Source organism: Diabrotica undecimpunctata, chromosome 7 (assembly GCF_040954645.1).
Source record: "Diabrotica undecimpunctata isolate CICGRU chromosome 7, icDiaUnde3, whole genome shotgun sequence".
NCBI classification, from domain to species: Eukaryota; Metazoa; Arthropoda; class Insecta; order Coleoptera; family Chrysomelidae; genus Diabrotica; species Diabrotica undecimpunctata.
This window is the reverse complement of record NC_092809.1, coordinates 82,337,196-82,350,754: the sequence shown is the minus strand read 5'-3', so window position 1 is coordinate 82,350,754 and position 13,559 is coordinate 82,337,196. Positions and strand designations below refer to the sequence as shown.

Below are 13,559 nucleotides of genomic sequence, written 5' to 3'. Positions count from 1 at the left end.
GATATACATATATATATATATATATATATATATATATATATATATATATATATATATATATATATATATATATATATATATATAATATTAGAAGTGATTATTTCGACCAAAAAATAATTTATAAATACGTTCGAATTATCGGGTAAAGTGGTCTGTAATGAAAATCTTTCTTTTTTCTAAGATACTCAATATTTCGCTATTTATTTAATAGTTTCCTCAGGAGTAAACTAAAACAATTTGAACATTACAAAAAATGGCGTACAAATACATTTTAAAACACTCACAGAAATTAAAAGATTTCGCAAATAAAAGCTGACATTGAAGTATGTGAAATATTGAATGTCAAGATGAAATTGTCTTAAGCACGTTCGTTACAGCTATACGATAAAAAATTAAAATTATTTCAAATGTAAAAATAAAAATAATAAAAGAAACGTTAGAAGAATGATATTTTTTTGATGAATTATTAAGGTTAGTTGTTATTAAGATAAATGTTGGCTATTTTGAATATTTATAAATTTTGTTAAATATATTACAATATATGTTACTTAACTGTCCAGTGTCCGTTTTATAATTTAGAGTGTTTTTATTTTTGTTAATGTAATACATCTCAAGAAATAATCTACTTTTGTAGTTATCAGTCTGTGCCAAAATGTGAGCTTTGTTATAGTCTAGCATATGACCAGTGTTTTCATAGTGCTCAACCACTGCGCAAGTATTTTTTTTCCCAAGTGGCAATCACTTTTATGTTGTGTGATGCGTTGTTTTAGCCATTGTGATGTTTGACCAAGTAGCTATTTTGACATCCTAAACACGGTATTTCATAAACGACATTACTTTTATATAAGGTTGATAATGGGTCTTTGATTTTTGAAAATAGTTGTTTGCTGTTCATGGTATTATATTTAGCTATACTAATATTAGGAACATTTTTGAATATGGATATGACAGAATGAGTTAGACCATTAATAAAGGGGAGTTTTTTATATTTGATTAATTTGTTGTTAGAATCATGGACGGGACCGTCATAGAAATTAGTGCTGTAAATCAGTTTTTTTTTTTAATTTGTTTAGAAAATCCGTTGTTACGAAAAATTTTGTATACTATGTCCAGATTTTTTTGTAAAAAGTTGTCATCAACAATGGACATTATCCTGTTTTTTATACCTAGTACGGTATTATATTTTTGACGGGTGGTATGGTTTGAATAGTAATTTATATACATGCCTGATGCTGTCGGCTTTTGGTACCAATCCAATGTCAAAATATTGTCATTTGTTCTTATTACTCTTGTGTCTAAAAATGGTATACTAAAATCTGTCTCAGTTTAAATTGTAAACTGAAGATGTTTATTAAATGAATTAAAAATGTTTAGTGTGGTATTGATGTGATAAGATGGAACTGCACATATGATGTCATCGACATATTTATATATAAACGGTAATTCAAAAGGTAATTGCGTATTTACATTATCTAAGAGATGATCAGTTACAATAGTTGCAAGGATTGGACTAATCGGGGAACCCATCGGTATTCCAAAAATTTGAGAATAAAATTTACCATTGAAACTAAAGTAAGTGTTGTTAAAAATGAACCTAAGAATTTGTAGAAAATTGTCTTTTGATAATGTCGTGTAGTCTTTTATAAGGTTCCAATTTGATTCTATAATGTTCGTGACCATATTTAGTGGAATGTTTGTAAATAGCGACACCACATCTAAAGAAATTAAAACATAATCATTTGGTAACTGCATTCCTCTAACAGCATTGACAAAGGTAAATGTGTCCTTAGAATTATAATTATTGTGATATTCAAAGGCATCAGTTAATGTATCAGCAAGGAATTAAGAAATGTTGTAGGTAGTGGATTTTACAGAACTTACAATAGGCCTGAGAGGAATGTCAAATTTATGAATTTTAGGCAAACAATAAAGTTTAGGGAAACATGAGTCATAAATTATCAACTTTTTTGCAACTTGTTCAGTAAGTTGATCTTGGTAGCTATGAGCAAACAGGAGTATATCGACAAAACCTTAATGTTGTTAAACGACAAATCGACATATAAGGGTTTGGACAAAGATTCTACGTCAGTGATACAAAAAAACTATAATGACCTAATAAAAACCTTAAAAAACCAAGATCAACTTACTCCCCATACAAAAAACTCCCCTTTATTAATGGTCTAACTCATTCTGTCATATCCATATTCAGAAATGTTCCTAATATTAGTATAGCTAAATATAATACCACGAACAGCAAACAACTATTTTCAAAAATCAAAGACCCAGTACAAACCTTATATAAAAATAATGTCGTTTATGAAATACCGTGTTTAGGATGTCAAAATGGCTACATTGGTCAAACATCCCAATGGCTAAAACAACGCATCACACAACATAAAAGTGATTGCCGCTTGGGAAAAAAAATACTTGCGCAGTGGTTGAGCACTATGAAAACACTGGTCATATTATGCTAGACTATAACAAAGCTCACCTTTTGGAACAGACTGATAACTACAAAAGTAGATTATTTCTGGAGATGTATTACATTAACAAAAATAAAAACACTTTCAATTATAAAACGGACACTGGACAGTTAAGTAACATATATTGTAATATATTTAACAAAATTTATAAATATTCAAAATAGCCAACAGTTATCTTAATAACAACTAACTTTAATAATACCTACATCAAAGAAATATCATTCTTCTAACGTTTCTTTTATTATTTTTATTTTTACATTTGAAATAATTTTAATTTTTTATCGTATAGCTGTAACGAACGTGCTTAAGACAATTTAATCTTGACATTCAATATTTCAAACACTTCAATGTCAGCTTTTATGTGCGAAATCTTTTAATTTCTGTGAGTGTTTTAAAATGTATTTGTACGCCATTTTTTGTAATGTTCAAATTGTTTTAGTTTACTCCTGAGGAAGCTATTAAATAAATAGCGAAATATTGAGTATCTTAGAAAAAAGAAAGATTTTCATTACAGACCACTTTACCCGATAATTCGAACGTATATATATATATATATATATATATATATATATATATATATATATATATATATATATATAAAGAAATTTATATATATATTTATATATATATATATATATATATATATATATATATATATATATATATATATATATATATATATATATATATATATATATATATATATATAAATTTCTTTTTAAAATTGTGCAAAAATTACGAGTGAATCTGGAATAACAAATCAGAAAATTACAAAAAACAGGGTATTGAGGGAGAAGGCAATAAAGAGTCTTTTATTAGAATTAAGTATTGCGGAACTTTCGGAAAATGACATTAAATTGAAAATAAAAAGTAGTAGAACAAGATATACAGTGTAGGTAAAAGTTTATGGTCGGTATGGTAAAATTTAACAGGATATCAACACATATATCAAATCATATTTTCAGCGAATAGACAAAGATAACAATCATATTTCCCCTTGGTCTCCCCTCCATATTTCTTATTGCTGTCCATTGCCCAGTACTAAGACGATTAGTTCCTATTAGTTTCGATTAGTTCCGATTAGTTCCGATTAGTTCCGATCTGAGATATACATATCTCTGGTTCCGATCCTAAGAAACTAGAGGTGGGTCGTTAACATTTTTATCGGAACCGTTTTTCGTAAACTGTAACTAGTTGATTGTTTATCAGTAGTTTCAAATAAGCGAGTACACAAAAAACATATTGGCTATTATATTGAAAGAAACTAACGAAGGATATATTTATTATAACTTAAAAAATAAATTAAACAATACAAATATTACTTACATTTACATGACACATTATTAAATCGCGAATCGTCTAAATTGACATTTAAAAACATACGTTTTTCCACTTTTCTTGTTGTTTCTTCTTTTGTTTAAAATTGAACCAGATTTTGAACATGTGTTCGCAAGGAACAGATTTTGTTACAATACTACAATATTTTATGAATATAGTGGTTAAGTTAGGATATACATGGCGATGGTTTTTCCACCACTGTAATGGACAGTTCCAATCTCCGTTCGAAATTTTTTGTGGGTAATATCATCAGACAAATACATGTCGACTTCTTTTATATCTCTAGATACAGGTGTATGTTTAGATGAGTCATGATGACTTAAGTCATCTTTATCAGTTTCTTTTTCTTGTACTGGTTGATTTTCACTGGTACAATCTTCTTTTTCTTTTTTTATAGAAGTAATCAGCTTCGTAACTCTTTCTTTTGTTTTTTATAACTAGGTATTCTGATTAATGAATGGGTTTCGATTTACGATTGATCTGCATTTTCGATTTCAAATCTTTATTGATAGTTCGTCAAAGGATTTATTTATTGTAAATATTCAATTACGAATTATTTTTCTTAGTCAAAATTATTGACCTAGTATTAGAATAATAATTTTATTTAAAAAAAATGCACATTTATAGAAGATGCAGCTTTTATGGTCCGCTTTCTGAATATTGCAATGATTGAAACTTCTCCTGACGCATTTCTGTCCGTTTCGACTACTTCTACTACAAGTACTGACATACTGCCACCGTCACCTAGGCGTCAAAAGGTGATGGATACTTCCATTAATAAAAATATTAGTTCAGAACAAAAGTAACAAATAGATATGGATTTACTAAACCTATGCAAAGACTCGTTTCGTCCGTTTTCCATAGTTGAAGAACGAGCTTTTAAAAAGTTTGCAGGGTGAATTCCTGGATATAAACCGCCAACAAGAAAAACTTGTTCATTACGTCAGGTTCATTACTTCAGGAATATTATATCAAAACTAAGCAAATTATTAGATCAAAAGTTGTTAAAGAAGTAGAAAATATCTGTATTACTACTGACCTCTGGACATATGGAGTAACTGAGAGTTACATCGTATTAACAGGACAATATTTAACCGAAAATTTAGAAATTGTGAAATTATTTCACTAATTTCAAATTTCACTTTCTAAAAAAACACATTTCAAAAACGTACCTTATCTTTATAAAGGCTTTTAAAGTATCAATTACAACATAACAAAGTTCCCAAACGGCCAATCCAAGATGTGGAAACTAGGTAGAACTTCACCTATTACATGTTAAAAAGAATGACCGAGTTGGAAGAGGCAATCTGTTCCACATTTGTATTAGTTAATACAGACTTAGACTTTGACCAAATCTAAATAATGAAGACTGGATTATTTGTTTTTAACTTTCCCAAATTTTACGGCTTTTTAAAGAAATAACAAGTACAATGAGTGGCCAAAAGTACTTGAAGGGTAATTCAGTGATTGTTATGGTACGCTGCCTGCAAGAATCTTGCAATAAAATTTTAGCAAACGGTAACCTTACATCCATAGTATCCGACGTAGTACAATTACTAATATCGCGTTTAGCAAAAAGATTTAGAGGGATAGAACAGAGTGGCACATTGTCATTATGTACATTTATGGATTTACGATTTAAAGTGCAGGGATTTTCTGATAAAAATGCAGGTAAAAAAACAAAAGAAAGAGTTAAGAAGCTGGTTACTTCTATAAAAAAAGAAAAAGAAGATTGTACTATTAAAAATCAACCAGTACAAGAAAAGTAAACCGATAAAGACGACTTAAGTCCATGGTGTATTTTTGAACAATTAATTGGACATACTCATCTAAACGTACACCTGTATCGAGAGTCCATTACAATGGTGGAAAAACCATTGTCATGTATATCCTAACTTAACCACTATATTCATAAAGTATTGTAAATGTGAAAGCATGTTCAAAATCTGGTTTAATTTTAAATAAAAAAAGAACACGGTTAAAAAGAATAACCTAGTTAGAAGAGGCAATCCGTTCCACTTTTGTATTAGTTAATACAGGCTTAGACTTGGACCAAATCTAAATAATGAAGACTGGATTATTTGTTTTCAATTTTACCAAATTTTACGGCCTTAAGAAATAACAAGTACAATGAGTGGCCAAAAATACTTGAAGGGTAGTTCAGTGATTGTTATGGTACGCTGCCTTGAAGAATCTTGCAATAAAATTTTAGCAAACGGTAACCTTACATCCATAGTATCCGACGTAGTACAATTACTAATATCGGGTTTAGCAATAAGTATTGTAAATGTGAACACATGTTCAAAATCTGGTTTTAATTTTAAACAAAAGAAGAACACGGTTAACAAGAAGTAAAGTAGAAAAACTTACGTTTTTAAATGTCAATTTAGACGATTCGCGATTTAATAATAACGTGTAATGTAAATGTAAGTACGATTTACTATTTGTATTGTTAAGTTTATTTTTCAAGTTATAATAAATATATCCTTCATTAGTTTCTTTTACTTCAATAAATATACACATAAACGATAATATCCATTATGTTTGTTTATGTACGTACTCTCTTACTTGAAACTACTGTTAAACAATCATAGTTATTGTTTACGAAAATCGGTTTAGTTGCGTTAAGAGCGTAGGCGCAAAATTTCGGGCCAATGCTTTTTAAATGTATTCATTTTTTTTTTCGAATCCTGAGAAAACTAACAAATATTTTTGAAAAATTTAAACGCAGAATGAAAGGTGACATTATTGCCGAGGACCGAAAGTCCCTTAGAATAAACAAAAAGTTTTTTCGAATGAGATACTTAAAATTCAAAATCACACTAAATTTTCTCTTTTTTCACCCCTGTAACTTATTAAAATAAACATTATAGAAGTTTTCGGAGAGAGACTTTCGGCCCTCGGTAATAATGTATTCTTTCGTTCTGCGTTTAAATTTTTCAAAAATATTTATTAGTTTTCTTAGGATTCGAAAAAAAGAATGCATTTAAAAAGCCATTGGTCCGAAATTTTGCGCCTACGCTCTTAACGATAAAAACATCAAAGATCCACCTCTACATCTGATTCGGTGCTTTGACTACGCGACATGAGACGTTGCCAAATAATTTCGTATGAAGGTTTATTTATTGTGGAGTTATATTCATTTTATTATTTTTATTGGAAATAAGGCACAATGTAACTTTAAAATAAGCTTATTTTGATGTTTAGATTTTAAATTCGGAAATCGTACTTAAAATACGAATCATTATTAATTTTATTTATATAAAACGATTTCCGAAGTGAAAATCAAAATGTTATATTATACTTATTGTAAAGTAAAATTGTGGCATAATCCCAATAAAAAACAGTAAGCTGTCATTTAAATCCATTTCGCCCAAATTTGATTATAGAACATTGTTCAAATGCTAAACAGACAACAGGTCAAATAAAACCAATAAGTTTGGCAACGTTGAATTTCCCCTTTTGTATTATTTCCACTCATGCAAGTTCGGCGATTTAAAGGGCGGACCTAATATACCTCTCTCTTTTTAAACAGGTGTTTCTCACTCTATCTCACATAAGGTCCATACCGACCATAAACTTTTACCTACACTGTATGGCAGAACTACACAAGGTACTTAAGTCGAAAAAAAAGTGGCACTGGTACGGATGATATTTACTTGCCTGAATTACTTTGGTTTACCCAAGCGGATTCATTTTTACGCCCAGTTTCAATACCCAAGAAGTACTCATCAAATTTGGTAAGTACAAAATAAATACTTTATTAAAATACCAGATTTGCTACAACAATTTATAAAGTACTTAAAATAGTGTTACAGTATGTAAAAACAAGCCAACAACATTAAATTAAAGTAACAAATTTCAATTATTTTCCACTGCCAAGGAACAATATGTGTAGTAATGAATTTGTCTGCGTAAGAGTCCCTAATCACTGCTGCTGTTTTTTTTATAATTGTTGTTTGATGCATGTGTTATATCAACAAGTCCTCCATGGTTTGCCTTCTTTCATGTCCCTAAATGAATTCTGCCAGACTCCCAGTCTCCTCTATCAACAGATTCTTGTGTTATGTAGGATCGTTTATGATTTGTTGTTTGATATCGTGGGATACAATGGGATAGGCTTTTCAAATATTCGAAATTTAGAGACAAGTATTTCAAAATAATTTTCTACAATTCGGCGAGCACGTGAAAGTCTATAATTAAATACCCTTTGTCGCTCCGTGAGAAAATTGTTTCGTGTATAAGGTTTCAGTATGTTGGTTCTTAAGGGTAAAGCATCATCTGCAACAATCACGCCTTCTTGGGGTATATTAAGAATATTTTTTTTAGTGCCACGTTAATTGACGACTTTGAGAATACAGATGCATCATTTACTCTTCCGTTGGTGTCCACATCTATGTATAAGAAATTATAATCGACATCAACAATTGCAAATAAAATTAAACTAATCCTTTGTTTAGTTTAAAAAAAGCCAGAGCCGCCTTCTATAAATTAAAAAAAATTCTAATTAATAAAGATATTCCGTTAAACCCTAAAGTCAGATTAATACGCTGCTACATATTCTCCACATTGCTGTATGGTATGGGGAGTTGGACCCTTACAGAGACATTAATGAAACAATTAGAGGCCTTTGAGATGTGGATTTATCGACGAGTATTGCGGATAAGTTGGGTTGATCGAATAAGAAATGAAATAGTTTTACATCGAATGAAAAAGAGCACAGAAATAACAAAAACGATAAAAATTCGAAAGTTACAATATTTCGGTCATGTAATGAGACATCCAGAGAGGTATAACCTTCTACACCTCATAATACAGGGTAAGATCGCCGGAAGGAGAGGCCCAGGCCGACGAAGAACATCGTGGCTCCAAAATCTCCGGGAATGGTATCAAGAGACCACCGCTAATTTATTTAGAGCAGCCGTAAACAAAGTTATTGTTGCCAATATGATCGCAAACGTTCGATAATCGGACAGGGTACTGAAAGAAGAAGAACGTTTGTTTGTAATTATAGTACTCTGAACCGGTCTTTTGAGGGCAGCGTATAACCACAAGCTTGCCATCCATGGCCCCACAACAATTAAGAAAATTCCATAGAGAATTATAATTTTCCATTATAACATTCCTTTCTTTAACTGTTATGAGTACCTGAAAAAAAATTTCTTAATTAATAACTAAACATAACTATTATAACACAATTAATTGCTAACTTATACTATTTACATTTTAGTATACAAATTATGCAATTTCGATTATACCGATGGAAAGGAATAGTAAAGGTTAGTTGTTTATTTTGTTAGTTATGTTTAACTATCTACATAAGTAGAACAAAATTCTGATCATGGTTTAATAAAACTAAATGTCATGATTTTCATTTAAACTATTTATCAAAAAGGTCAGGAAGAACAATTCTATTAAATAAAGATTTATAAATTTTCAGGCAATCCCCCAAATGGCCGAGGGGCATATGAATGAGGATTATGACGCCGAGGAGACAGTAGTTGGTACCGATGAAGAACGAATCTTAGAAACTGACCTTACACCAGATACTAGCGCAAACACACCATCTGAATTTAGACAAAATACACCAGTCCGTAAATTGTCAATTCCAAGAACATCAAAAAAGTGAAAAACGGAAGAATACTTCCGAAATATATTCCATGGAGATAGCAATTAATAAGTTGCAAAAGATTTCAGATGATAACAAAAACTCACAAGAACCCAGTCATCTGGAAACTGAATTTTTTTTTTTTTTGCAAAAGCTTAGCTATTCAATTAAATAATATGCCACTTAACCGAGCCTTAGTTTGTCAGTCAAAATTGCAGTCGGTAATGTTACAGGAACCTCTTTCGCAAATGAGGAAAAATAATTCAGCAGACAATGAGAAACAGTATAGTATGTAAAATTTTCCATCACACTTATCAAATTACAATATCCCTACTTCAGCAACTAATATGAATTCTGAGCAAGAAGATTCTACAGGTGCAGCATATGATGTATTATCTCCTCAAACTTCCCAAGACCTAAGCATTGATTGTATGATTGTTATACAGGGGAGAATATACTGTCGGAAGCTTTGGCTTCAATTATAATCACAACTATATAGTATGAATATTATGATGTACCGTGACGTGATGCATCTTGGAGTTTCAAGGCTTTCCCGGCAGCTGGAAATTGGCATTGAAGTTCTACAACAAACGAAGGGCTAGCGAGCAGTCATCGGAAAGCCCGAGTAGATCTTGCTTTTCTTCAGTGGTAACACCATATCTTGCCTTACCGGTACCTCCATAGGCACCCATGAATTCCTCAAACGTGAGGTCAGACACATCTTGGACTTGGTTTACTTCCACTTCTTCATCTACGTCGTGGTCACCTTCGAAAGACTCCAGCCGGTTATGGTGTACTATCATCGGCTTTCCCCTCGGAATCTTGCTTATTCGGTAGATGACATCGTTGATCTTCTCCATAATGAGTTATGGACCTTCCCAAAACTGCTGCAACTTGGGAGACCAAGCTTTTCGCTTCTTGGGATTATGGAGCCAGATTTTTCGTTCTCCTTAAAGCACCCCTTTTCGGCTTGCGTATCGTACCGTTTCTTTATTCGGTCGCTAGCGATCTGAAGATGGAAACGGACCAACTCGTGTACATTGTACATTCTTCTTCGTAATTTTATCACATAATCTTTACCTGCTGCATCTTCTTCAGGTCGACACCCAAACTCTAGATCACAAGATAGTCGCATCTCGCGTCCGAATGGGACTCTGGCTGGTGTCTTGCCTGTTGATTCGTTAACAGCAGATCTGTAGGCCATTGTGAAGAACGGAAGATATTGGTCCCAGTCTCCCTAATGATCGGACACCATCTTTGTCAAATACTTGCAAACTGTCCTATTCATCCGTTCTACCATACCATCCGACTACGGATGATATGCTGTAGTTCTTGTTTTCTTCATGCCTAATCTATCAAATATTCCTTGGAATAGATCGCTTTCGAAGTTAATTCCTTGGTCACTATGAATCTCCAAAGGCACTTCAAATCGGCTGATATATTCTTTGATCAACTTATCTGCAATGGTGGCGGCCTTCTGGTCTGGAAGTGCGTAAATCTCGACCCACTTAGTGAAGTAATCCATTACTACCAACATGTACTTGCCTCCATTTTCACTTTCTGGAAATGGCCCGGCAATGTCCAAAGAAAGCTATTCTTTCAAACGGGCTTCCAACATTATATTGTCTCATAGGAGCTCTCCTTTTTCGATAAGGTCCGTTACTCGTAGCACAAATAGTACATTTCTTACACCAGTCTTTTACATCGTCGGAACTGTTCATTCAATAAAACCGTTCCCGAATTCTCTGAAGGGTCTTCTTTACACCAAAATGCCCTCCTGATGGACTGTCGTGTAACTAACGAAGTACTTCGGCTATTCTGCTCTTTGGGATCACGAATTGTCTTCTCTTCTCTGAACCGTCATCATTTTCCAGTACTCGTTTGAGCAAGCTATCTTCCATGATAAATGAGTCCCACTGGGCCCAATACGTCTTAACTACTGAGCATAGGTTTGATATTTCTTGCCAAGGTGGTCGACGGTTTTCCTCTTTCCATTTTCGAATTTTCTGTATAACTGGATCTGTCTCTTGTTCTTCCCTTATCTTAGTAGGCGTCCAATCGCCGTTGACCATCGTTGTTCTTAGCACTGCTGCTTCCTTGGATTCAGTTTTGTTGCAGTGGGAACACTTGACTGGTCACGGCCTTTTTAAAATAGAATCAGCGTTTCTGTGTCTAACTCCGGCCCGGCGCTCAATCTTAACATCGTATTCTTGGAGTCGTTCGATCCATCTGGCTATCTGACCCTCTGGATTCTTAAACTGCATCAACTACTTAAAGGTGGCATGGTCGGTTCGGATTAATACCTTCCTTCCATAGAGGTATTGATAGAAGTGCTCTACTGATTTCACTACTGCTAGAAGTTCTCTTCTCGTGACGCAATAATTCCGCTCAGGTTTTGAAAGAACTTTACTAAAATATCCAAGGACTCTTTCCTGTCCTCCTTGAATCTGAGATAGCACTCCTCCAATTCCCACATTACTTGCATCTGTATCTAAGATGAAATCTCCTTTTGGCAGTGGATACCCTAAAATTGGTGCTGTGATTAAATGCTTTTTCAAGGTCTCAAAGGCATTTTGGCAGTCTGTATCCCAGCGGTAATCTCTTGCTTCCTCTGTAAGTCGCGTTAATGGCTTAGCGATATCTGCAAACTTCTTAATAAACCTCCGGTAGTAAGTACATAGTCCAAGAAAACTTCTCACTTGATGTTTGTCAGTTTGTTCTGGCCATTCCTTAATACAATTGATTTTTCCCTTATCCACGGCCACTCCTTCTTTACTGACTATATGATCCAGATAATTGACTTTACTTTGAAATAGCTGGCACTTCTTGTGGTTCAACATCAATTGGGCAGCTTTAAGTTGATTAAAAACGTTTTCTAAATTCTTCAAATGATCTTCAAATATCTCCCCCAAGTCGATTATGTCATCTAGATAAACCAGGCATGTTTTCCAAGATAACCCTCTCAACACATTTTCCATAGATCTCTCAAATGTCGCAGGAGCATTACAGAGTCCAAATGGCATAACATTGAATTGCCACAATCCAGATCCTGTGGTAAAGGCTGTCTTCTCTTTATCTACTGGGTCCATTTCTACCTGCCAGTATCCAGACTTCAAATCTAAAGTAGAAAACAATTTACTTCCAGCCAATGTGTCCAATGTGTCGTCGATCCGAGGAAGAGGATAACTATCTTTCTTGGTAATGTTGTTCAGTAAACGGTAATCCACACAGAACCTTGCCGTTCCGTCTTTCTTCTTAACCAGAACCACCGGAGAGACCCATGGGCTCGTAGAAGGTTCTAGCACCCCGTCTTTCTTCATTTCCTGAGCAATCGTTTCAGCTTACTCTCTTTTCGCCTGTGGTAATCGTCGACCTGTTTGACGAATTGGCTTAGCATTACCAGTATCAATTTTATGCTTAACAACGGTAGTTCTTCATGTCTTTTCTCCTTTCGGTACGATAATATCACGATACTGCCAAAGAAATTTCCTTAATTTCCTTTTCTCCATCTGATTTAGAGACTGTCCAGCAACTGCAACCATTTGGTCGAATTTGTCGTTGGAATTATCGGATGTTGTCGTCTGACGGATTATGGATGTCACAGGTACACAAGTTCCTACTTTTGTCTCTTTCTTGATGGTCACTGGGTAGTCATTGACATTGATAAGTCTCACAGGTATTTCTTTAGCCGAAGTCACCAATTCCTTTCCAATTATAATTCCTCGGTCAACCTCATCGTCATGGTTTCAAGGCTCCATCATAACAGGTGTCCCTTCGTCTACAATTCCCTGTAACCACGCTACTACGATCGTTTGACTTCTCACAGGCACGACTGTATGTTCTTTAACGGCTGCTTGCACGGTGTTGTCATCATGTGGATGAAGAAATACCTCCTCGTTACCAACTTTGATTACCGTATTCTTAAAATCCAATTGGAATCCATGCATGTTTATGACGTCCATTCCTAATATAACATCCTCTTCGATGTCAGCAACTATAACAGTATGGACGAACTTTTCTGCTCCAATTCCTAATTTTATTGTACCTGGATTTCTCCATGAATGTTGGCATTTTCACCTGTAGTGGTCCGAAGTCGCAACCTCGTTGGTAACAGTTTCTTACGGCTCTTT

The 13,559-nt window shown here is 33.5% G+C and overlaps 1 protein-coding gene across 1 annotated transcript in view; it reads left to right on the top strand.

Annotated features, from left to right (window-relative positions):
* The window catches only part of LOC140445539 (cytochrome b5-related protein-like), a 553,029-nt gene extending 543,632 nt beyond the window's left edge, over positions 1 to 9,397 (top strand). The window contains exon 5 of the mRNA XM_072537636.1: positions 9,262 to 9,397. Within this exon, the coding sequence (XP_072393737.1) occupies positions 9,262 to 9,292 (31 nt within the window). The 3' untranslated portion in view covers positions 9,293 to 9,397. The remainder of the gene's footprint in view (positions 1 to 9,261) is intronic.
* Positions 9,398 to 13,559: the final 4,162 nt, after the last annotated feature.